Genomic DNA, 27068 nt, shown 5'->3' with positions numbered 1-27068 from the left:
CATGAGATGATCACAAAACTTTAACCAGATCACTTTGATGCAAAACACTGACACACTCAATGGTGATTCCAATAAAAGTTTCTTACAGAAGTAATCAGTAAATCACCTAATGATTATTGGATACATTAACCATGTGGGAGTGAAAAGAGTATTGTGCTGTGGAATTATTTCAGTTTGCCTCAACCTATATTTATAGCCATGAAAGGAAAATTAGAGACATATAAAGTAATTTTATAAATACAAAGTGTGAAAACCAAATCAAATTGTGAGTTGGGATAAAAGTACAGAACTGGTACCTGGGAAATACAAAAAAAACTTTACCTAGGAGGCAGCTCTGCCCTACAAAAGCCAATTTCATCTGACAAACTAAACTGAAAACACTGCACTGCTTCATCAGTGATATTAGAGAGAGAAATTATTTAATGACCTAACATAAAAGTAACTTTAAATTCAATCATATGCCCAGTGCATGCTTTGCCTTGACTATAGCAAACAGCAGTTTAGACATTCAAGTGAAAATTTAGTGACGAGAGAAAATTTCTCCCTGGAATATCACCAACATTAAGCTGCTAATCTAAATTGCTTGCTAGCAGGCCTGAAAATATATCAGGATAATTACTTCTAAGAAGGTCAGGTATCTAGCATATGGATTGGCAATTATGGTTATAAAAATGGTATTTTAAAAATTTTCAGGAATACCAGCTCAAATTGTGGAGGCAGCTGACAAGGAAACTGTGCTGTACTACACTTACACATTAATCTGTGTTGTACTCACATATGCTGTAAAGTGAACAAAGGGTCAAATCAAAGCATCTGCATCTGCAGATTCACAAATGCTGATGTAAAATGAAGGAGAGAAATGACACATTTGTAGAATGGAGAGTCACATCAACCAAAGTCTGCAAATGCTGTAATTTAATTAAGCAGATATATGAGCCAGCTGTTTGCAGAGACATCAGTCAACGTTAATGTTAATGACAGTCAGAAAAGCAGATGAGCAGAGTTTTTCATTAGATGAAGGAATCAGGAGATGGAACAACAATCCTCCAGAATCAACATTCCCTTTTTGCTAGGCGATGAAGGCAAGGTTCACATGTGACTGATGAAAATGCTCAAAGGGGGAAAGAAAAGTCAGGGGTGCATTTAATTAATTTGAACTCCAGCAAAGTACTGAAGTAATGGAAGGATTTCAACTGTAAAAGCCTACAGATCCTTAAAACTGCCTTTCCATATGTGACAAACACCAGGACCATCCAAAACTTCCAGTTTGTCAAACTGAGCCAGCTTTTAGTTACACTCATCTGAAACATAATAGCAATAGTGGCACTATAATTTTTGTATTATTAAAATTTACCCATCTTAATTTACAAGCCAAAATAACTGCTGTAAAACTTTACTGATTACTGGTCACATTGTCTGACTCCTAAGTATCACAATAATGCTTATTTCAGTTCACAAGGTTTCTTGAAAACCTATTAGCAATACACACAATAACTTAGTGTTTAACTGAAGAAAGAACATGAAGGCTTTCAAAAACTAGTTGCCATTTCACAAAGTCCATGTTCTTACAAAATCAGATCTCATTAAGATAATAAAATTAAAGTAATTACAATCCATACTTTATTGATCAAAATACTCTCAGTGCATCTATGTGAAATATGTTAGTTGGGTATTTATCAGGCTGGCATTTCCCCCTAATTATTGCAGCAAATATAAGCATATGTCACTAAAGTGCTACTGGTAAAAAGGAAATAAATAGAATTTGTTTATGATGCCATGGGCTCAGTGAATCACAAAACAATATGTGACATTTGAAGGCAAACCATTCAATTGTTAAAATGTGAAGCCACCCTATGCAGTATGTCACTACCAGTGACAGCTTCTACTTTTTAAACTATATGAAAAGCTTATTCCTTATCTAAGCTAAAGTAAGAGGATCTTGCAGCAAAAGAGTTGTAAATCATGGAAAACTGGATAACCTCAAGCTTTCATTTTAAATCATCATGAAGTATTAATATAATTAAATCTCTCTTGTAATTATACCTGCAAGGTATAGGATCTAGATGCAGTTTTCACTAGATTATTTCTCACTACCCCATTTATTTATATCTTTTTGCAGTCTCCACCTTTGGGATGTCCCAGAACAATCCTCCATTCTGAGGAAAGTAGGACCTTCCCTTCACAGCTTTGGGCAGGAATATTTAAGCCTGTTAAATATAAACTGGGGCACAAAAAGTGTCGCGAGAACTTCACCTCTTTGACCTTAAACCACCAGAACAATCTTGGGCCATTTATGGGGCAACTCAATACCCTGAAAGATAAGACAATAAATTCAATTTAATATGAAACTCTGAACGAAGGGCTTTGAGTCCAATGCTGCTTGAACTTTGTCATTTGGGAGAAGGTCAGAAACAGAAATACTAATCTGACAGTCTTACAAGGACTTTATCTTCTGATTCAGAAAAGGATTAACTTGTGAAAACCAAGTGAAAAAACCAGTGAAAAATATACAGAACTGCAGTGAAATATTCAAATGCTCAAGACCTTTCCCCTCCCTTGGGCAGTTCCATGGAGCTGTGGGCTCCTCCAGACACATGGATCTCTGCAATCCACAGTGCCCCAAAAGTTGAACTTATGGAAAATTGGTTGTCATTCTGAAAACCACTTCTAATTCCAGAATATTTCCTTATGCATTGCTAAAAGCCTTCTCTTTTCCACTGTCTCAACCTGGAAACCATTCTTATAACTGTTCTTAAAACTGCTATTGCAAATGTTTGATTTGAAGTGATTAGAGGATTCAAGGGAAGTGAAATAGAAATATTGATTTATTTCCTTTATCTGGTCCTACTATAAGCACTTTGTGGATATGAAAACAAAAAAAATTAATAAGAAGACCCTACAGACAGGCATTTTCATTAAAAGGGCAGTAGAGGCAAAAGAAAGGAGGTGGAAAAAATGCCCTGGAGAAAACATCTGAAATGAAGGAAGAAAGTATCAGTATTCAGAACTGTGATTTACAGGGACTGAAAAACGTTTGAGTCATTTAAGTAGAAAGATCAAAGCTATCAAGCAGTCTGGAAAAAAAAAACCAAACAAACAGGAAACAAAATAGATCAGGAAAAAAACCAAACCCAAACCAAACTACTTAAAATATATTGTTTTCTGGTTTTTTGGTGTTTTTCCAAAACTTCATTCTTTTGAATACATTACCTGCTCAGGAGATACAAACTGCCCTGTTTCGTGGGAACTTTTAAAATAAATCTGCCTTTTGCAGATACTTGACAACCTCTCCCCAGCTGACAAGCTTTAGGAAGTTGCACATAGCATGTAACTCCCAGTGCCATCCACATTTTAAACTAACAATAATTTTCAAACATTTCTGAGTATCATGGACTCCTTGTGAAACAGCTCCAAACTTTTCTCATTTCATTGGTGAGAAAAATAAAGCAACAGGAAGTAAAACAAGGAAACCCAAGGCAAAGGCATGGCCACAAGCTTTAATTCCCTGCTACAAGAATATGCTTTTTCCCTTTCCTTTGTGCAAACAATTCCAAGTCCTCAAATCTGCCTTTTAACTTGATACTAGTTATTTTACTGAAAGTCATTTAAAACACATGGTCAAATAGGGCACAAGTTTTTAAAGCATGAATTCTCATAAACATTTTATTACTTAAACTTCTTCAAAATGCACATACAGCTAATGCCATTTATTCTGAAGACTACAGCACTGTGAGAGAAGAATCCCCAATTTCACAGGCAATGTATGAATTGATGAATATTTCAAATTCTCTTCTGTATACCCATCTATCCCCCTCTATAAATTTAAATAGATCTCCATCTCCCGGGGAGATATATAAGGGATATAAATATAAGGGACATAAATCCAAAATCCAATGTCAATCATTCTGTTGGCAAGTGTAGGAGGTTATTTAAATACAAATAAAACATTTCAATTGATTCTGCTTTTTTATGAAAGGAAACCCAGAGCATCCCTTTCATTGCACTGTCTTAGAATTCACATTTATGTAATGCTAGGAAAAGAAGCAGACTTTGAAAACAACAGTGAAAAAAGAAATTTTTTAAAGAATTAAAGAGTAGTATCTCGGGGCATAAATTTATCTTCATCAGAAAGTGCTTATTACTGTTTCTGACAGTCAATATTTTTTTTTTTCTGCTGTATCTGACATCTTCATACAAATATATCTATTTATATATATATATGTATATATAAATATAACTACATACATTAAGCTTTTGCTTAATTATTTGGCATGATCCAGAAAGCAAGATTCAGTCAGCCTTTATCGATGCTTTCTGGATGAAGCATTAATCCACTTTCCACTAAGAAAAGCCACAGTTCTCACAATGCACAGCACTAACTTTACATAAATCCTCACGAAAGGAAATCGAGGAAATCCGAACGAGCTCTGAGAATCAGTTTGAAAGACACAAAATCTTCTGTAAAGCATCTCATACTGGAAAATGCAAAACCAAATGTCAATAAATTGAAAAGTCAAAAAAAACCCTTTCAAGTTTTAGTCACTAGGTGGCACTAAAACAAAGAAAGTGTAACTGGTTTTACTCTGAAATGTGGAATTTCACATTTCTAGTGGAGGACATTGGTGCTCTCTGTGACTAGCATAAATTTCTCATTTTAACTAAACCAGTAAAATATTTTCGCGTTCCAAATTTTTTTTAAAAACAGAAATATAAAAATCTAAACTTCCTCTTTAAAGGAAAATTTCCACATCTTGAACACAAGAGGTCCCAGCTCTAGGATGATGAAAATTATGGAAAAGCTGTAAACCAGCCTACTTTCTAAGTGTCCTTCTGTGTCTCCAAAATCTGTAGAAGTGATAACTTATACACCAAGTATGTAGAACCAGGTCTTTGTAAAAGTTCAGGTTTTCCCAACCACCCTTACCTCCTCCCTCCCTGTCTCTCAGTTTACTGAAATTTATTGATTCAACATATCATGTTTAATCAGAATCTTCTGAAATTGCATTAAAAAAACCCAAAAACCTTGGAAAACCTCCCTTTCCAAAATATCTAACATGAAATTAGAACCTCACTAAAACTGTAAGTTATGCATTTTAAAAAATTCGTAAATATTTATCTTTTATAGAAAATAATATAAACTTGAACCAGGCAGTAGTTTCTATACTTAAACTTGCTAAAGAGATAAAACTTAGACATTTCAAATGCCAAGATCCCGACAGCTTAACAAATCAGTAATATCATTCCAGGAAAAGTGAAAACTGAGGAAAACATAATGAGCTTGCTGAAGACTTACTCAGATACTACTGCTGCTGACTTTATCTGCTGAGGTTTGTTGCTATGCTACTTCTACCTCGTGGCTAAATCAGCTTGCTGACCCAGTTGTATCTCTATGTATTAAATGAGCAATAGTGAAATAGATCTGATTTCACCAGGCTTTCATTTTGTAGCTAAATCCGGCTTTGTCATTTTCTTTTCCTTTTTTTTTCCCCTGCTGCTTTAGGCTTGGTAATAGGATTTCAGGGTTAATCCCAAGAATAACTGAATCTTGAATAAGGCCAGTTAGAATCTGTATTTGAGCAGTGAGAAGATATTATAAATATTTATCGGAACCCATTCAGAGAATAGTATGAAAGCAATTTGCAAAGTTTTATTCCCATGTAAATTCTCAGTACACAGAAAATCCGAGGTAGTTCAAGCAATAAAGGTTTGTAATTTGACATGCCAGGAAATAATATGTGATATCAAAGTTCACCATTCATATCTTGCTATAGAATAACTTCTTTCTCCTATTCTATGTCTGATGTACAGAGTCTTCAGTACAATCCTACATATACTCTGTAGAGAAAATATAAGAAACTTGTTCTAATACTCAGAAGGAACACACCTGCATTTTTTAAACTGTATTGCAAGTATCAATTAAACAAATTTAGGATTATATTCCAATTCACACTATTGGCATTTCATGAAATTTAAAATGTATCACATTTCTTTTTGCTATGAAACTTATATATATATGTCTAGTATAGAACAGAGTTAGCAGAATTCAACAACAATAAAGCTGTTAGATCACTAAACAGCTGTTGAAAAAATATTGCAGAATAATAAAAGATAAATATTAGGGAAAAGACCAAATAACAGGCCAAAGTCTGCTCTCAGTTAGCTTTGTTAACCTTTATAACCAATATTATTATCTGCACATAAATCAATGCAAAGCTCCCACGAAGTACCACAGGAATAATGTTCAGACCATAAAGTGATGCTGCACTGCCAACCTCAGAGTTACACCACAGAACAGAGTTACACAGCATAGGCTGAAAGATGAATTTGCTTAGCCAGATGAAATTTATGGTCTTTTTATGCTGCTGTGGCTAAGTTAGCATGTATTGTTTACTTAAAATCATGTGTTTCTGACTTCTACTGAAAAATTCAGTGCCGTAAACTGCTGCATCTCCCAGGGGAAGCTGGCTGATCTAAACTACAGCACTGCTGTAGTGCTGCAGCCCTGCAGCCTGCCCTGCATGCACTGCTCCCCACATGCACTGGGGAAGAGAGCTGCAATGACAAGAGACTTCCTAGAAAATACTTTTGTAGATTTTTTTTATCACTTGACAGGGAAAATCTTCATTCAGTCAAATTCAAGTTGTTTAAAACATGAAGCACCCTTGCCAAAAAGATGAATCAAGTTGGAAGGGAGCCATGAGGATCATCAAGTCTAACACTCTGCTCCATGCAGAACTACTAAAAACTAAACCACATGACTAAGAGCATTGTCCAGACAGTCCTTGAACTCTAACAGGCTTGGAGTAAGGACCAATTGCCAGGGGAGCCTGTTCCTGGCCAGAGCACCCCCTCAGTGAAGAACCTTGTCCTAATGTCCACACTGAACTTCCCTGACATTTCTCATTGGCCATCACAGATAAAGTATTAAACTGTGATCTATAAATTCCCTTGAGATTTCTACTCAGGGTATCAAAATCAATATGAATGTTTAGTTGGGGCAAGAAGTTACAAGGCAGACACACATTTCAGAATTAGCCCAGATGGCAAAGGGATAGCAGGGGGTCACAATATCACCTCGGTGTTGTCACATCTTGACTCCAATGTGCCTGTCTGTCCCCCTCTCAGGGCAGAGCACCATGCCTGGCTGGGCAGATGCCTGGAGCTCCAGAGCAGGGAGGAGCTGCAGCAGCACAGTGCAGACATGGGAGATGCTGCTGCTGAGGCAGGGAAGTGAGAGGCAGGACAGAAAAGTGTGAGTCTTGAAAGTGTGATACTTGAGAAGTCGATGAGTACTTAATTCATGCTTTGCCCAAGGTAGGAGATCCTTTAGATTCATTCCAGGCTAAGACACTGCCATAATCATTACCTAACAAACAGATGACTTTTATAGAGAGTATCCTTTTGAAAGGGGGATCACAGAACAAATAGCCTTCCCCCTGTCTCAAAACTTATGGACAGCCCACATTTTCTTCTTTTCACTAACATGGTGAGTCATCTTTCTCCAGAGGAATCATTGAAGCTCAGCACAGCCTATTCTGAGCTGCTCAGGAATGAGTTTATTGTTCAAGAAACCATTCTCCCACCGCAAATTTTTAACGATATTGCCACAATGTTCCTTAAAAAAAGTCTCCTGGTGGTAAAGATGACTCAGCAATACATTTTTGGTCCAGCATCTGACATGCCATAAAACATCCCAACATCAAAGATTTGTCTGACAAAGTAGGGGCTTCTTTAGTAAGATTTGTGCCTTGGTGAAAATTAAGAAACTGGAAAGAGACAACAGATTTATTAACCAGTGGAACCATGAGGTAAAGCTATCAAATAATTTGATATGCCACTAAACTATGCATTTTAAATACTACTTTTTATATACTAGTTTTTATAAACTACTCTTTTTGAATACTACTAATAGACTAGAGAACTCAGATTTATTCTGGAAATCAGACACCTATGCCATGTGTTGTTAGAAGTCTGACTCCCTGACATTTGACAGCTATAAGAGGAGACAATAAAAATGTGTGTTGATGCCCAAAGCAACCCCTTAAAGTGGGAATGGAGGTGACTTTTCTAGTCATCTGGAGCTGTCAGCTATATTGTACAGTAATAAATGTACAGTTTCCAGAAACATTCCTGTTCCTGACATCCTAATGTAGAATGTGAGCTTCTAATTTCCATTCCCTTTGGCTCTTCATGCAGTCAAGCACTCTAATCCCTAGAATTAACGCCTTCTGACAGATCTAAAATGAAATGGATCTTCTTTTAAGATTTGTCTCATTCCTTTTCCAAATTTTTTCATGCTTTTTTTCTCTCTTACATACATTTTGAACCTTTTTCTTCCACAGCAAGCTAAAGTTACAGTTAATAACCATGAAGTGCATTTCAGGTTTGCACAGGACTTAGTATGGAACACTGAAGGAAAAAATCCTTAAATAAGAGTAATGAGGGGGATGGATTTAGGTGGTTTGGAGATAAAAAGGTTGGGTAAAATAGAGAAGCAGGTCCTAGAGGTCTCTAATAGTGAAACTTGTGTGTGTGCTCACATGAATGCTCTGCATTTGTTTGTACTATCTGTGTGGATGGCCTGATACATATATATGTACATATATGAATATATGTTATGTATGTATGTGTATATACATGTGTTCCATGCATATGTGCCCATTGGGAAGACATTCGGTAGGTTCTGTGGCACAGAGCTGCAGCAGCCTCAGCTCTCTTGGGGTGTTGAATCTGGCATGATATGCTTCCCCTAGCAGGTAAAATAATATATGCATAAACAAATAAAACTCAAAGTTTAGATGGAGTGGTTATTATTTTGTAATTAAAAAAGAAAAATAACTGAAGCTTCTAACGGTTTCTCAACCTTAAATTTATTTGTAGCTATGTAGGGCTCAGTTTAAATGAGAAATTAGGAAAAAATTGTTAAAACATGTTCTTTCTTTCTAAATGCTGTAGCTGTGTATCAGGTATGGGCAGATGGTCCTTGAATAAAAATGTGAGTAGTGCCTGTGTGGGATCTGTCTGGCTGTACTGTTACAAAGGCTCAGGAACTTGTGCACAGTTCTGAGGAGAACATGGCAACTTGGCTTCTGGACATGGTCCTGCTCTGAGCTGTAATTCTCAGAGAGAGAAGAATTGACCCTGAACAAACATCAACATGATTTTTATGTTATATTGGTTTTTACACACTGACATATTATTTTAAGCCAGATATTCCAGAAAAAATGTAAGCAAGTACCACATGGAGTATTATCACTGGGACAGAAAAGTAACACTTCATTTTCACTTCTCTGTTGTAGACTATTTTGTATATGTCTTCTTTATGTAAGTTATGAAGTTAACAAGAAATTCTTACTTACATTAGGGATAAAAGAAATCCTAACCACTGAACACATCTGTTGCTAGATAGACATGGCAAAACTGTTAAGCATACAGAGAAAAGAAAAAAGTAATTGGTATATATTCCCAGTTTGCAAAGATGAAAGCTACAATGTTTGTATCACACAAGACCGACTAAGTACTTTCCAGTCCATTAATAACTAAGGTGGATGATGAACAACTACTTGGGATAAACATATAAATTGGCAGGACAAAATAAAAAGAAAAAAAATCAACCAACCAACCAACAAACCAAAATCTTTACATATTCTTGATTTAAGGCTTAAAGGGGCACTGAGACACTTCAATCTGACCCCCTCATTCTGTCTCACCACCCACATATCACTGGTCATTAAAATTCCCTTGGCTATTTCTGCAATAAACCATAACCATTACACTTAGTGGTAGATGTTTGCCTGAAGTGCATCTTCCAGAAAGGCATGAAATATTTATATGAAGACGACAAGAATCTTTCCTTGCAATTTTTAGAGGTATATTAACTACTTATGTGCCATTCAGATTTATTTAGCTTCAACTAGTGATTCTTGCAGTGTTTTTACCTGACAGGTTTGAGAGCCTACAGATACAAGAGCTTCCCCAACAACAGGACTTATCAGTGATGGCATCAGTCATTAGATCACTTCTGTACCCCAGAACAGCCAAAAAAAGATCGAATTCTGTGAGTTTGTGAGTATGTCTCAAACCCAGTTTCTCAGATGGTGCATTCAGGTCTGTGAGAAAATGCTTACTACAGCCAAGCAATCACCTATAAAACACTTTCAGACCTCAGAGAAGACACCTATAAATCTGTTTTTGTATAATCTGAGCCAATCCTTTTTGTGTTAAATTAGTGATATGCTCCACATTTTTGTAGTGGTATTCAGCCACAACAAAGGAGTCATAGAGCCAAAATCAAAGTTCAAATACTTATAATTTGCCTTCCAGGAGGGGAAGATATTTTTTCCTTAGTATTGACCATTAAAGAAAATGAGAAAGTAAGAAGCAAAGTACATTGGCAAACTCCTTCATTGAGGAGTCCTTTTGATTTCCTCTAGATCCACCAACAGAAATACTTCAGTGCCACTGATACCATGATGATGTTTAATTTGTCTCTCAAGTAGTGATGTTGTTTAGAAAAACCAAGCACCACTGAACTTTTCTGGGTCAAAATTCAAAAACACAGTAAAAAACCTGTCATAATATTTGAGTATGCAATTTAATTTCAGGTCCACTAAAATTATCATATTAAAATAATAAAGAAAACAAAGTTTAAGTAATTTTTAAATAAAATTCTGCAAGTTTTTGCCAACTGAACAGAAGCTCCCTCATACAAAGCTAAAATTTCTAGCTAAGATGGCATAAGCATGACATGAGACCTAGCTGTAAAATCTAGCATCCTCTTCCCTTCACTAGGACTTCAGGATAAAGTTTCCACCCATGGCATGTTAGTTAATTTTTCAAACAAACTTAAGAAACTAATTCCCAGAAGGAAAGAACATCTCCCTATATTTAAGATAATGCATATTGCAATATGCAATATGAACTGCAGAATACAGGATGGATCATGTAGCAGAAAGAGAAAGGAGACTTTTGATAAATTGAAAAGACTTTTACAAAACTTTCTTTTCCCTCTGTTATCATATTTAAATATTTTAATTAGGAAGGCATAAAATGTATACCAGCTTAGGAGTAAGGGAGACAAAGTAAGCAGGTTTGCAACCACTGAACTGTAGAATTACATTAAAAACTTCTATTAAAAATCACTGGAAAATTATGTATATCATCCGCAGATTGTTTTCATCCCCAACAATAATTTCATAGGCTGGGTGCATAGCTTTTCTTTAAAATCAATTCATGCAGAAATCAGCTTCCCTCTGAGTTTACTCAATGTGCAGAACAGCACAAGAGCAGATGAGCTTTCAATTTTCCCAGAGTATGGCTCTGTTCTATTTTGTATGTTCATGACATTTAATTTCCAGCTCCTAAACAGTAAATACTAGTTTGGATTATTACAAAGGCTAAGTGAATTTAAAAAGTGCAACAGCTCGTGACCTTTAACACATCTGTTGCTGTAAGGGAGGTTTTTCCTTCGTGTGGTTTTCTGCACCTCTACAGATTTGAAACACATTTCTCCTGCACACTACCCACAATCACAAACAAATTACACTCTCTGTGTCAACATCTGAAACCAAGTCACTAAATCACGGCGTGCTGGGATGGAATTGCTGCCCCTATCATCTACCACTTGCTGCTATCAAAGCCTATAACCGGATTAGTGGGAAAACAGCTGTATTACTCATACAGTTAAGCTCTTTCAAACAGCAGGTTTTCTCCCTGCAACAAAGCACAGCACTTCAGATAAAGAACATGCAAATCCCAGAGGAAACCGTGATATATTAACCCCTGGCTATCTTTACATGACTTAATAGTTCATTCAACCTTTTTTCCCCTGGAAATAAATGCAGGAGCTGTGTTCAATCAGTAGAACAAATGTTTTTAACCCATCTACTTTTAAGCTCTTTTTCCCTAGGATTTCCTCATATACAAGGCACAGTTAGTTAAATCATCCTGTCACTTTTAAGAAGTGATTGACATGAGCTTAAATCCATGTCTTTCAGTTGTGGGCATGAATCATCATACATATGGCTTTGTGGGACAACAGCTTGGCAGAGGTTAGCAGTAAAACAGCTCTCCAGTTAACTCAAAACCTCAGACTAAAGTCTCTGTACTTATTAAAGCTAACAAGCCATAAAACAACTGTCACATTTTAGGCCAAAAGATCTATGAGGGAAAGAAAAATTGTAGGTAACTTCCTGTGAGTGTTGGTGTTCATATAGCCATATGCTAATCTCATATTAACTGAATATTTTTGCCAGATTTTTGCACTTTTTCACTAGCCAATCATGTTTAATACCGGAACACTTCAGGAGAAAATGTTCTTAAGCAAAAACATGCAACATATTGAATAAATTTTCAGAAATATTGAATAAATCTGCATTAATTTCACCTAGAAAAAAATGTTTAAGTTGATATTTTGGGTGTTGAGTTTACTAAGAAAGCACTGGAATTGGACTTTAGGCATGCCTTCTCCATTACAGACTATTTTGTGCATCATGATGTTAGAATCATAGAATAATTTATGTTGGAAAATACTTTTTATGATTATCTTGTCCAACTGTTAAACTAATTCTGCCAAATCTTTAAAAACCAAAAGAAATCTTAAAAAAAACTTTAAAAAAAGACCAAACTTCTCTGTTCACTTCCCTCACTTACAGAATGCCTTATAGTAGTAGAACCATTTGTTTCAGAGCTATAGGACATTATTTCCTGTCTGTTAGAGAAATAAAACATATACCTGTCATAACACAACATGTTATCCACCACAATTTCATTTTTAACTCACCTGAATACATGAAAAACATAGATTATACAGAAGTTATAATAATACTAAAATGATCTAATAAAGACTTTTAAATTATAAGTGCACAACACCGAATAGCACTTCATAAAAGATTTAGAGACGCCATGCTCTGTAGTGTGCATTTCTGTGAGTTGTTACCCTCTGATGATGAAAACAACATGACCAAAATGTCCTCTTTAGTGCTGAAGTCAAATTTCTCATGTGAGCCTCTAAAGTTCATTCAAAGGAACAAAAAAGGTCCTCATACATTGTAAGCAAGAAACCCCTGGGAAAATACACAGTAGAAAATTTCCAAGGATTTCTAGACCTTTTTCGACACAAATCCCAACCTTGAGACCTCACTAGAATAATAGTGAACCTTAGCTAATAAAATATCCAGAGCCTCAAGAAGGCTTAGCATTAGAATTCACTATTTCTGATCATCTTGGAGCAGATGTAATGAAAGAGATTGGAAAACTGTGTTTGGAAAACATCAAGAGGTAGTAGAAGTCCAGGTTTTCCAGCAGTATAAACTGGCACAGCTCCACTGAACACAGTAATCAATTTACATCCGTTTAGGATTACAAGCTTTTTTTTTTTAACCAGTGAACCTAAGAAGATTTCAGCTCTCCAATACTATTACAGAAAAGCTTATTTCCTTTAATAATAATAATAACAAAAAACATTAGGTTATTTTTTTTGCTGCAATTTAGACTGAGGAAAATGGTTTTATACACTATTAAAAACTTTAACAAAGGAAGTGACATTGAGAGTAAGACCTTGTCTGCTCCTCAGCGAAAGTTCTAGCTAGACAGTCAGCAAACCATGAAGCAGTAAATGGTTCTAAAAAAGATTTCTTTTAGTTTTATTTCAGGTCTTTCTCCCTCAGGCTGGCTACAACATGACTCTACAAATGGAAAATTATCTTCAAAATCATGCCAGTTACTCATCATTAAGGCTGTCTCTTGTAATTAAGAACATGTCAATGTTCTCATCCTAAATCCTTAGAATCAAAGCTCTACAGTTGAACAGTTTAATTTAAAAAAAAAATTAAAAAAGCTTTGCCCAAGGCTAGAACATGACATCCAAGGTATCAGCCTGAAAACTGAAATTTTCTCATACCTTCTTCATGGATCCTCCCCTCTATTCTACTATTTATTATGGGGAAAAATTGTTTTACCACCCATCAAGTTGTTAACTGCAGAACATTTCAGCAATTTCTTGCCCATTTCTTGTGCAGGTCAGATACATGGCTGTACATCTTCTGTCATCATGCATCAAGAAACATGAGCAATCCAAGTATCTGCTGTGTAGAAAACCTGGGAACCAGCAATTATTTCAAGAGTATTTGGATATACCAATCTAATGAAAGATGTTTTATACAGACCATAACATTATACTGGAAAGGAGAATTTGGCTATGCAGAAGTTTATTTGAATTACTTTTGCCCTTCAGTCAAACATAAATCTAGAACACTGATTTTATTTTATAAGAAAACAAATGCTAAATGTGGTATTTTGCCATATATTTTAAGTCTCTTTGCAGCCTAACATTCAAGTATCTCGTATCTGATATTAAAATTAGTTTGCTTATGCCTTTGTTGACAATGAATATTTAGTGGAAAGAACAGATACTCACTGAAACTACATTCACAAAGTCATCATCAGACAAGGTCTCCAACATCTCAATGACTGACGTGCGGATCAGCTTCAGTGTCAATCCACTGACACTCCCACTCCTAAAAACAGGCCACAGGAGAAAAGTTGAACTTAGCAAATGTTATGTAAAACATACAAAGAAAATACAGAGCACCCACCAGCATTCTCACCAACTGTCACACTAAAATTTTCAATGTATCGCCTGAATTCTCCAACTCATCATTTAGTGTTATTAAACTACTTATAATTATTCAAGTAAGTCCAAAACTGGTATTCAAAGTCCCATTTCTGTGCCTTAGAGGAGGTCTTAATGCTTCATCCTTTACTCATTTTCTTTTCAAGAAATCTGAGTTTGCCACCTTCAACCAGTGCATTATCTAAATATTTTATACTCCTACACACAGATTTACAGCTTTGGATTTTCAGAGATGCAAATGACAGCTTGTTTGATTCAAGGCAAAACCTAAGCTGAAGTGAAGAAATAACCAATGTTGATAAAACTTACTGCCGATATGAAAGCACTTCACCACATATAAAGACATTAAATGCAAATTCTGTGCCTGAGAAGCTTTTCAGCATAAATTAATCTGACACATCAGGTTCAATGCTTCCTTCAGTCCCTCAACACTGGCTACACAATGGAAGCCTTGCCAAAGCAGAGAGCAAGCTTTTATTCATTTCTTTACTCACTTTCTAGCATTGTATTATAGTAACCAAACTTGGCAATTTTAAAATCTCTATCGTAAAACACACAAAGTCTGCATACATTCTTATCTTTCAGGTTCATTAAATCATTATCACATTTATTGTAATGCTTCTAGTCATTTTTGGTTTTAGGTTTGTGCCTTAAAACAAATCTTGGCATGCACATGACAAATATTCAATTGAATAATAATAAGTTGCAAACAGAAAAATTTTAAAGTTATTAAAAAACCCCACTTCCTTGCCTCCAGTTTAAATAACTTGCATGTTTGGTGTGAGCTTTTTGGAACTATTTTTTACTGTGCATTTATTTTGCTCATACCAAGATTTTCGAACCTTGCATTAAGGACCTCTTAATTCCCCCTCTACTTTTCAGCATACAGAGATTTGTTTGTTATATGAAAGTACTTTTATTGCTCTGATGTCAATATTCAGACATTAAACACTTACGCATCAACTAAAATAAGCATGTCTTTGGGAGATGCAGCTCCTTGGATATACCTGAAATAAATAAATAGTATGAATTACATAAATTTGAATACACATTTTTTTGTGTGTGATGGAAGACACTCTGTGATCTCTAAACTCAAACTAGCTGAAGCAAGAAAATCCTCTTGTTGTAGCTAGTACAAAAACCGTGTGTTGTTACCTCCTCTCTTGCTGTGTCTCTTAAGTAAATCTAAGTCTAAACCACATTAGGGAAGTCTGGAAGTAGAATAAACTGATCAAAATTCACTGTTTTTACATAACTGAAAAACAGGAATGCTATTTCAGACCTAAAGATCTTGATGACAGATGAATTATTACTCAGCCCAGCTTAGGCAAAAATACTTAGTCCTCTGAAAAAAATATATCCAACTATATCCAAGTATCAATATGCTTTATGTCTTGAGAGGCTTACATAAAAAATAAATGAGAAGTAATCCCATGGCTCTTCCATCTTTTACCAATGTAATGATTTTACTGCTGGTGTAAACCACTGAGACATATTTTTACACACTTGCAAAAGTCTGGAAGAATGGTTCAGTCTAATACTCTAAATTATATTTGATTTTGGCACAAAATCAGAGTTTTTAATTGTCTTATACCTATTTGATAGCTATCCTCCTACGAAAAGGTCTGAGTAATCCAAAAGTACAACTATAGTGGATACTGCATAATTTGAAAATTGTTTATTGAGACAAACTAGTTAGTTTTAAAAAGAAAATATCAATATCTAAAAGTAAATACTATTAGAAGCTATTAGCAACAAATAACCAGAAAAAATATTTATACAGTAATATCTAGAAAGTAAATTATGTATATATATCAAACCTTTAAAAAGAAAGCTTACCATGGTCTTCTGCGTACATCATACAGATCTATTTTGTTAGGAGTTCGACTGTTATCTACCCATGGGGAAGCTAAAAAGAAAAAAAATATTGCATGGAATAATATAAAAGCTTTATCTCAAGTATTTTAATTACAACAATTTAATATATCAATATCAGAGAGTTTGCACTATGTAAATATCAACACTTGGTAAGGATAAAATAAAAAGTCCGTGTAAAATGTTGTTGAAATACATATTACCTTTTAATATAAAGCAATAAAACTACATATATGTGTGTGTATATATGTATAGGTAAATGTATATGTATCTATATAAACACACACATATATTTTATATTTTTATATATATATATATATGTATATGTATATATGGCCAAGTGTGTTGAAGAAACAGGCACTGACTGTAATTGATCACTGATTTCAATGGAACCAAAAATTGGACCAAAGTACTTCAGAAGATGACATAATAACATACTTAATTTTAAAAAAGTATGAGTTAATTATTACTGTATACTGTAATGATATTTCAGTTATGAGATACCAATCTGAAACTCAGTTATGAACCTAAATGATTGTACATTGACTCAAGAGCTTTACCTAAAAATGCATATTAGAAAAGTAACATGAAAATAGCATATTCCCTGGAAAAAAAAAAGAAAGAGACATAAATATTTATGTCTCTGTAAAGAAAATTCTTAGAATGGTAACTTTTGCAAGTGTCTAATCTAGGCTTTACCATAATTTTCAGCAAGGGAAGGAATTATTTCCTCAAAAACAAAAGGAGCCTTTCAAAACCATGTGACAGCTTAATGAACACAAACAAAAATGTGAAAAGTTACAAGGAATGAGATAATGGTCTGCAATTTGTTCTCTCACTGTATGCCAACAGCCTTGGGGGAGCTATTTCCTGGCATTAATCATTTTTCTGTCTAGGAAATAAAGACAGATATAGGCAGCTCCAGGATTCTTCCTGAAAAATCATATATCTAAGACAAAATGTAAGAATTATACCTCCACCCATGAATATAAAAGAAGCCATCAGCTTTGAGTAGCTGCATATTTTTGATTTTACTAAATGAACCCTTTCCTAAGTGAGCAAACCATGAGCTGGCCCTTCACTTACAGAACATTTAAACTGAGTGTAAACCCACGTTTAGCAGTACACATTTAGCAGCCACAGAAAACACTGTGTATTGTTGCACAACAGGAGAACCTCAAAATCTAGACCAATACTGTCTGTGATTTCAGACTAGACCACCTGACAGGTCCTTTGGGACCTGACAGGATAAGAGAGAGTACTTGACATTTTCAAAAATGGGAGATTTAAATTTTTTTAGATGGCTATATGCCAAAATTCTAACTTAAGTATCATTACTTAGATATGCACAGTTTAAATTCACCGGTATTTTACAAACCTAGAAGGTTACCACATGTTCAGTGATGGACTTTGTGTCTGTCCAGGCTATCCTTTCCATAGGAATTCCATGTGAAAATCCATCTTCTAGCTACATTCCCTGAGACTTGCAAAATCCGCATGCAATGTGCTCGTTTCAGTTTGTATTATGAGTGGTTTAGGTAAAACAGCAAATATAAGTCAAGATACTGACTAGGACTGTTATATCTATGCCAAAATTTCAGTCTTTCCAGTGACATCCAATAAAAGGCTATGCCCTACCAAATACACCCCTCTCAATCGACACATATCTTGGACAGTCTTCTTAAAGAGAGAATCATATTAATGTATGATATGGATTTATTTCAAAACAGCAGAGAAAATTAAATTTACACTGGTAGTGTTACTTTATTTCACATGAAAGGGAAGTTCAACTCCTTAAATGAATTCTCCTAAGCAAAAGGATGGTGGTTCAAAGAGAATCTGAATGCAAGAGCTGAAGAAGAGTCCTTCTAACGTCTTCATACACCACATGACAGTGGATACTGACAGAGGTAATAATTTAAAGTTGAATCAATATTCTAAACACAAACAGAATGACAGAATGGCCCTTCAGCTAACATAAATTGTCTACTGAAAATCATCATAAGGCAATTTAGCTAGAATTCATCTGATATCACAACCTTCACATCCTATTTTAAACTACAGGGTAATTTGTCTAAGTGCCAAACTAAAATTTACAAAAATATGGGTTAAGATTTCCTTTTAGCTGTATAACAGAAGACCATGAGAAGTAACATGGCTACTTTTTTTCTGCAAAATTTGAGAGCTACAAATACATGTTAATGTAATACCACCTGACAGGTAAGCATATCACTTCCTTGAGGCCAACACCAGTTGTCTAGACAGAAAGCACTTCTGAACTGGGCCTTTTAGACCAAAGTGTGTGGCAAATCTTTCAGAAACATGAAGAGGCAAAATTGACACCAACTTAAACACCAAAAAGTAAAATTTGAAATGCCTGAAGCTTTCCCTATTATTTCCAAAAGCACCAAAAGACTGTATAACTACACTTGAAGGGTTTTTAACTGGAATAAAAACTCTGACAACACTTTTTATAATTCCTTATTTTCTTTGATTTTGTTTTCTAAATACAAAGAGGATGCTCAAAGCTTCTAGTTGAGACAATACAATGGAAGATGTGAAGACAATTTTTTTTCCAAACTGATCTACAGTCAAATTCCTTCTTTTAAAACTTGAGATTCTAAGCCTTGGACTCAATTCTACCACAGCTTTTCAGGAACAGCCTGGATTGCAATGAGGCCCAAACTGTCCCTTTTTGGCTACATCTTCGCTAGTAGGTTAAAAAGAAAAATGGAAAGGAAGGCATTCACCAGAACTAGGTTAAAAACTGTAACAGTCCAATAACAAATAAAATAAACTCTGAAGAAACCATTCAGCACACTACTAACAGCCTAGCTGATCCTTTTGGAGATTACACGAATGTGAATGGTAACACAGTTTTTTCTTTTAGGTAGATAGACAGTGAATTCAACACCTAAATCCTACTTTTTGCTCCTTAGCACAGCTCTTTCAGTACACACAGTCCTGGAATGACTGTCAGCAGCTTCAGGGAGATCTGGAGAAAGTCTTTAAAAACATTATTTATTACTATGCTGTTAAACCACTATTTCCTGGGCCACATGTCAGTAAGTTTTCTTTTCCTAATTAATATATTATTTTCTTTCCAGACAAATATAACAAGCTTCTGCATGCTTAAGTTTCCATGACTGCACAATTTATCATGGGATATTAATGGGTGCAGGATCATACACTAATTAAGATATATAATGTATAATGAGAAAACTTGCATTATTGATCTTTCTGATGGTTTCCACAACAATTTACGTAATCTAGTAAAAGGCCTCTGCAAGACTCTGCATGACATAAATAAGGACTCAGACCTTAGTATCTAAAATTTCATTCACACCAAAGAAGTACAGAATTTTCTCTTAAACTTCAAGAATTAACATGGCTAAATTGCTCATTCATCCTAGTCTCTGTCTGGAATAACTTTTAATTTTAGATGGTTTTAAACAGCTTTAAACCTATTCAATGTTTTTTAGTAACATCCTGAGTATTTATAGATATTATTGAAATTGTTATTAATAAGAAACTTAAATTCCCTTATGGTATTTGATCTCCACTGATCAAGTATAATTTTTTCTGATTTAATGTATTTTTTAAAAAACTTTTTTTTTAAGATGATAAGTGCTTTCTATGGAAAAATAAGTAGTTATGCATTTATAATTATACAGGAAATAATTAGAAGGGCTGGAGACCACTGAAGGAGACTTCTTCTTTGGTCCTTATACAGAACACAATATAAAGCCATTTGGGGAAACTGACTTACATCTTACTGATAAAAATTATTACATGGTCTAAAATAAAAGCAAAACAAAATACACGAAAGATATAATTGGACTTTTTCCTCAATAACTAAAATTGATCAAGGATTTTGAGATTTACGGTTTTGTTTATATAAGATATTGTTTAAAAAGGTTTTATCAGCTACCTTGGAACCTGGCTCCACAATATCTTCAAGAAATCAACCTCACCACATTTCATTGTCATATATGAATATCTTTGAACTATGTCAACACTGCACAGTTCTCTGGTGCATATATTAGGCTTTAGTTATGTTCTCTTTTGATGATTTCCTTGTTTGGCATGTGGATAGATTTGATACTTTATAAATTATTCATTGGATTAGATATCCCTCCCACTTCTGCTGTTTGCATTACTGAGATACAGGACTGGCTATATTTCAAGCAAGAGTAAGCCATGCTTTTCTGTTATTTCTGCACATGTAGAGTGGAAATCCTGAGTTTTGTTGATTACAAGCAGAACCAGTTCATGCAGACTGCCACCAGGTAAAGCCTAAATGAAAATATTTGTTAGGAAAGGGAGAACTTGACTATAACCTCCCTTTCTGAATTCATTAGATGATTCTAGAGGCAGAGGTGAGTGTCATGAGGGAAACTTTCCTGAAAGTTCTGCCCTGCTCTGCTGGTTAGGTATGCATGTGCAAGGAACAGAGAGGCAGAGATGAATTATTAACAGTTTTACATCCCTTTACATTATTAACACATTTGAGAAAAGAGGCTAAAAGCTGATAATAAGATAGGTAACAAATGCCAATTATCAAATCCCAGACAGCATCAACTTATTTTGACTCAAACTCCAAATTTCATTTTGCTGTTTCTAAAATAAACATTCATAAACAAAACCACAGACTGTTCAATTCCCTGAGTCAGATTCAGTAAAACCTTCCTCAGATGAAGCAAAGTACAAGTTACAGCATATATTGTGCCGATAGTTTAATTTCATATTTCTTTTCATCTTTTAGTGAATTTATGTGAAAAAACCTGCATTCAGACATGTGATAGCCCAGACTATTTGAGAAATGTGATACTCCTCAATTTTCTACTCATAAAAAAGTCAGTTGAATTTCAGTGTAAAGGCAGCACCTTTGTAGAATTCCTCAGCTGTTTTTCAGTAAAAGGTTAGACATGGTAACTAAAAGTAAGAAACAGCCATGACTTTAAAATTCTCTAACATTACACATCATGAAGTGTTTTCAACTTCTAGAATTATTATTCAAGATATTTTTCTCATAATGATGTCTTGGATTAATAACTGGTTAGTATCATCCTCCCAAGACAGAGATTATTACCAACTCTGTGCTACTACACTAGATGTTCAGTCAGGACTGAATGCAGCCGTTTCTTTGTGATTTTATTCTGCTAGGGACTGAAAATTGCCAAGATCTTAAAATGTGTTCAGGTAAAATCTATCTAACATAGGCAGGTCTGTGCAATGTCTTCTGTAACTTTCACAGCATCATCATGATACAGAAAAGAGAGGATAATAATCCTGAAGTTTTTTAGAATGTATTACCCATATGGTAATGGATAATTATGTTATGGGCAATACTGCACTCAGTTTTATCACAAATAAGTTAAACAAGGATTTTATATTGGAATAGTCCATACGCAAACAAACCTATTGATTTTTGGACCCAATATGCCAAAAAACCCAAAATACAATAGAATGTGCAGCACATACTGCAGTCTGCAACTTAAAACCAACCTCTCTGTGTTATCTTATTTCAGAGGCAAACATTTCTCTTTCTGCATGTATCACCTGAATTTCAACCTAAACATGTTGTTTGCATTAGTTTCACCTCCTCTAGCAACCATGTCCCCAAAGAGGGCTGGAGTATCAAGGCTTGAGGATAAGAAGCAAGATGTTTTGTTGGTCGGTTTCTGTTTTCCTTTTTCTCCTATAAAAGCAAATTCTGGGGATTTAAATCTGTATCCTAAAGACACAGAGGTGGCATGAATTTCAACATGAAGGCATGGTGACCTGCTGTATGCAGTGCCATTAACTCACTAGAATTAGCACATTATCCTGTGACTGGGTGGATCTGCTTGTGTAACCGCAAAATTCAGCACATCAGCTTTGAAAAATGAGCCACAACTGAAGTTACTGTACGATTTTTCATATCATGAAACAAGGCTGTTGTGAGGTGGGTGTCAATCTCTTCTCTCAAGAAACAAGTGACAAGTTGAGAGGAAAGAGCCTCGAGTTGCACCAGGGGAGGTTTAGATGAGGTATTAGTAAAAAATTTCTTCCCAGAAAAGGTTGTGAAACATTGAAACAGGCAGTCCAGGGAAATGGTAGTCACCACCCCTGGAAGTTCAAAAAACGTGTGGAAGTGGCACTTGAGGACATGGCTTTGTGGTGAACATGGTGGTGGTGCTGGGTTGATGGCTGGACTTGATGATATTAAAGGTCTTTTCCACCTCTCAATTCTATGCTGAGTCTGGTTAGATACAAATCATGTCAGCTCCTGTTTCTCCCTCCCAGATTTCAAAGGAAAGAAAAAAAAAAAAGGAAGTGAACAACACTCAAAGAGGCTTTCTATGCAAAAAGTAGAAGTATCCAACTCACACACGCTAATTGCACTAATTGATAATTTATAAGCTGCATTACTAGGAAAGTGTTTTGGGTTTTACTTTGTTTTTCTACTTTAAAGGCTCCTTTAAATGTTGAGCTGTTAACAGGGAACAGCTATAAAATGTAAAACCTTTTCAAAAAGAAAAAAAAAAGTGAAGTTCTCAGTTTTTCAAGGCTTTTGATTCATTTTGTATGGATTTTTTAGGCTTTCCAGTCTCTTTAGTATCTGCTTCAGTAATTACTTTCTCTGCAGAGTTCAATATCATGGCCACAACACTATTGCTTGCCATTAATTGTTAACACAAGAGCAGCTGTGCACAGCAAGTTCTTCATTTGGAGAGATACCATTTTATTTTATTAGAAATTGATTTCTAAAGCCCTTCTATTATTAATATGTCTAAGCAGGGAACACTCTAGTAGGTAAGTGAAACTTACTTCACTAATATCTGGAAATTGGCTAAGTTTTTTGGTTTTTGGTTGGTTTTTTTAATGACAGATAAGAGATAATCTTAACTCTGTTCTATTCATATTTTTAATCCATAAGTTTGAAGACTTTAGGGACAAGATTATTTTTCTCGAAAATCAGCACTGAGGCATTCCTTTTTTTATCTGTGACTTTTTCCACTTAATATCTTGTAAACTCAAATTACATAGGAATATCTGGCATGAATACTTGCATGAGCAATGCAAAGAGATTTTTCTTTAATTAGTTAAAATTCCCGTCATATTATACCTACTTATTGTATAGATAAACAAAGGAAGACTAAATAGAAGGCAAGTCTACAGTTAAGAATGGGAAGAATAGCACAGTTCTCTTCACTGTACTCTTCAGTACTGATATTACAAACATCCAGAGAAGATTATCAGACCTGCTGATATTTAAACTGAATTTAAATGAGTTAATGAGTATAAAAGCAAACTCAATCCTAAAAAAACTGAAGAACCCATGTTATCTCTATAGACCTGTTTCTTTTATATACAAAATGAGGACAGTGATGTTTTTATTAGTTTTTTAACCAGAAGCCTTTTTGGATGAAAACTTAGGTGTGTTTTACATGCCATGCAGTATAGTAAAAAACATCTATGTGTCTCCTGGAACAAGACTGGAGAACTTTGTAGTACTTAAGAAACAAAACAGCGTTCAGTGCTGTCCACTGGGAAAAGCTGCCAGCACATATTGTCCCTTCAGTCACACTGTGGGGCTGTCTAAAGGATTCCAATAAAACTCTGACTCATCCTGTTTAATAATACAGATACATCCTAATGCTGAGGGAGCAGATGAACATAAGAAATACCTGTATACATGATTAAGATGTGATCAGATATACCTAAAGTAAGAATTCTAGTCTAATACAGATAAGGTCAAATGAAGACGACAAGTCTGAGTCTAGGTTATGTGATAAGAGAAGGGCTGAGGAGCTGCTGCTTTCTCCTCTATGAAATCCCAGCTCCCCACAACAAAAAAACTCAGAGACATCAGAGAGAAGTCACAGATCTATGCAGAATTCTGGGAGAGTGGAAGACATACCTTTTGCCAGAAATACCATATTGTGAAGGTGAGTTTTCATTTGAAAAGTAAGTTTTCATTTCATTCCCATAAGCCCTTGTTAAATTTCCAGATAGAATTGGGAAGATTTGGAAAAGCTGGGGACAGGATAGTATTTCTCAGTTTTATTTTTTTATGAATTGCCTCAAGTTTTTGGATCTTGACCAAGTGTGGCACATTCCCACCTGTAGACCATTGGTCACTGCAGACCAAATATTGTCACACTGAGCCTAAGGTCAGCATTTCTTCACAAAAGATGCTGAATCTACTCATGGACCATCATGCCACTGTTATGGAGATACAAAACTCACCTACTGAAATCTGAAACTGTCAGTACTATCAGTACCCATATCAGTATTACCCTCTCTAGTATAACACTTGGGAAAATTATTATTTAATGTACTTCCCTGTGAGAGCTGAGTCCGTGTTGCTGATCAAACAGGTTTTTACTAAACATTCATCTAAATCAAGATTGTGTTTTCATTTGAGTAATCCTATGCAACCAATTATCCTTAAGTGTATTTATTACTGTAACTAGAAAGCCTCCTATATCATATTTAACTGCAAATAAATGTCTGCTGTCTGCAGTAAAAAAAAAAAATCAAAATGCATCCTTTATTGAGTATCTCATCTTTACAAAACAACAACAAAAAAGAATGAAGAGAGAGGTGGTATCTGGTAAAAGCCACATAAATATAAAGTAGTTTTGAAAGTTTGTTTAAGTAGTAATTGCTGCAGTGAAAATAATATGCCTCCCATTGCAGTATTTTAATGAAATATTGATTAACAATTAAAATTCTAATTACATCTATAATTAAAATTAATAGTAAGATTAAAAGAGGAACTGGTTACTTTGTACCTACACTTCCAAAGAGCCCACCAAAAAAATGATAGTAAATTGTTCTTTCAGATAGCTGCTTTCTAAAACCTAGCAGTCAAATTAGCTGGATAAATGCCTCACAAAATGTAAGTAACTTAATATCTGTCAAATCATATTAAACTACTTTAATTAAATTAATTTATTTTTGAGCAACAGATTTGTCCACTTCTCTGTGGTTAATTATAAATTAAATCTGAAGTTTGATCTATAATAAAGTACTTTTCTGTCTACACAGAGCTAACAAAACTCTTCATGTGCAAGCCCACAGGCATTGGATTCAAGATTTATTTTTAAAAAAAGTTTCAATTGCATTGGAATAAATTGCTTATTTCAATGATCTTAATAAAATGCTGCCAGATTACTGCTTTTAGTTTGAATCAAAAACTATTGAAAACCTCTGTCTGGACTAGAATTAGTCAAGTGTCATCTTAAAAGCCAATACAGTGATCTGGAATTAGAATTATAAAGTCAAATAATTAGGCAGGTAGATGTGCATCTACTAGTGTTAAGGAGAAAATGATTCAGTATTTATAACAATTTGTGCTTTTTTGCCCTCTCACAGAGAATTCAAATTTTAAACTTGGTCGCTCATAGTTTTCCCCATGAAACTCCTCTGGTTTTGTTTACTGTTTCCATACTACTGAATTTCAATAGTGTTTGCTATTGAAAAAGCCCCACAAAACATGTTTCATCTTTCTTTCACAGAACTTTTGAAAACTGGGTCTTACTCTTGAGTTATACATAAATAATGGAAAACTGCTTGCAGTGCAAAGGCTGGAAACATCTAAGATTTAAACATTTTATTAAAATTATTTAAATACTGTGCAAAATAAATTTATCATATTCCTATTTTTTTATTTCAAGGACTTGACAATTTTACAAGTCAGTCTGTTCACTCGTTGCAACAATTTTAACATATTTTTACTATAGCTGAGAATCATTAAATGTAAAAAAAAAAATAAAAAAATTAAATTATAATAAAATATCCAAATTTTGTGCAAGGGTTTATTCTATATTAAACTGCCCTCTCTGCCCTTGAGGGAGTTGACAGTTTCTCCCAGTTTAATGTCTCTGGCAAACTTACTTAGTGTTCTTTTGAGTACAATTGTTTGAACGTTCCCTAACTCGACCCTCCTCCACTCAGAACAAGGTGTCCTTATTCCAGAATTTCCTTTTGATTGTAGAGGCCTGTGATTATTGAGGGTTGGTCTTTACCATGGATGAAAGACTAATTGGTGATTTGTGACTTAAAACGTAAGAATGAGCATATATTAAATCCTTCTGATATTTTTTGAGGTTTTTTATGGAATTACTGTTTACTTACTCTTGAGTTGTTCAGAGCTCATAGAATAGCTAACAGAAATCTCAAAATTTCTTTTGGCATCTTCATATCAAAATGGATGATTGCCAGTAGAGTATTGGGGGTTAGCATTCCTCTTCAAAAATGTGCTGCCATTGAAACTAATGAGAATATTGATACTAATGTGAGAGACTGGAATGGTTAATGGCTTAAACATTGCTAAAATCATCTAAGAACCTTTGCACAGCTGTCCATCTGCACCCACCAAAGCCCATCCCTTCCCAAATTTGGCTATTCAATGGAATTTGTAATGTAGTGGGAATTTGTGATAAGATAAAGGTGATACTATGGTCTAATCATCCCAGGTCGAGGGAGAAAAGGATCCACAAGGAATAGGGGAAGACTGGGGTGCTGATGGCTCAAACACTCAGGGCAAGCTGCTGATGTGCCATGTACC

At 34.9% G+C, this 27068-nt stretch overlaps 1 protein-coding gene across 11 annotated transcripts in view; it reads right to left on the bottom strand.

The window, feature by feature from the left end:
• CACNA2D1 (calcium voltage-gated channel auxiliary subunit alpha2delta 1) overlaps window positions 1-27068 on the bottom strand; it is a 353423-nt gene that overhangs the window by 82746 nt on the left and 243609 nt on the right. For all 11 annotated transcript variants that reach the window (XM_085083515.1, XM_085083490.1, XM_085083507.1 and 8 more), the window contains exons 8-10: window positions 16472-16541; window positions 15589-15639; window positions 14417-14516 (exon numbers count right to left, since the gene is read on the bottom strand). In XM_085083515.1, the coding sequence (XP_084939641.1) occupies window positions 14417-14516; window positions 15589-15639; window positions 16472-16541 (221 nt within the window). The remainder of the gene's footprint in view (window positions 1-14416; window positions 14517-15588; window positions 15640-16471; window positions 16542-27068) is intronic.

Source organism: Lichenostomus cassidix, chromosome 1Aa, assembly GCF_008360975.1.
Source record: "Lichenostomus cassidix isolate B80296 chromosome 1Aa, HeHo_3.0, whole genome shotgun sequence".
NCBI classification, from domain to species: Eukaryota; Metazoa; Chordata; class Aves; order Passeriformes; family Meliphagidae; genus Lichenostomus; species Lichenostomus cassidix.
This window is presented reverse-complemented; position numbering and strand designations above follow the sequence as displayed.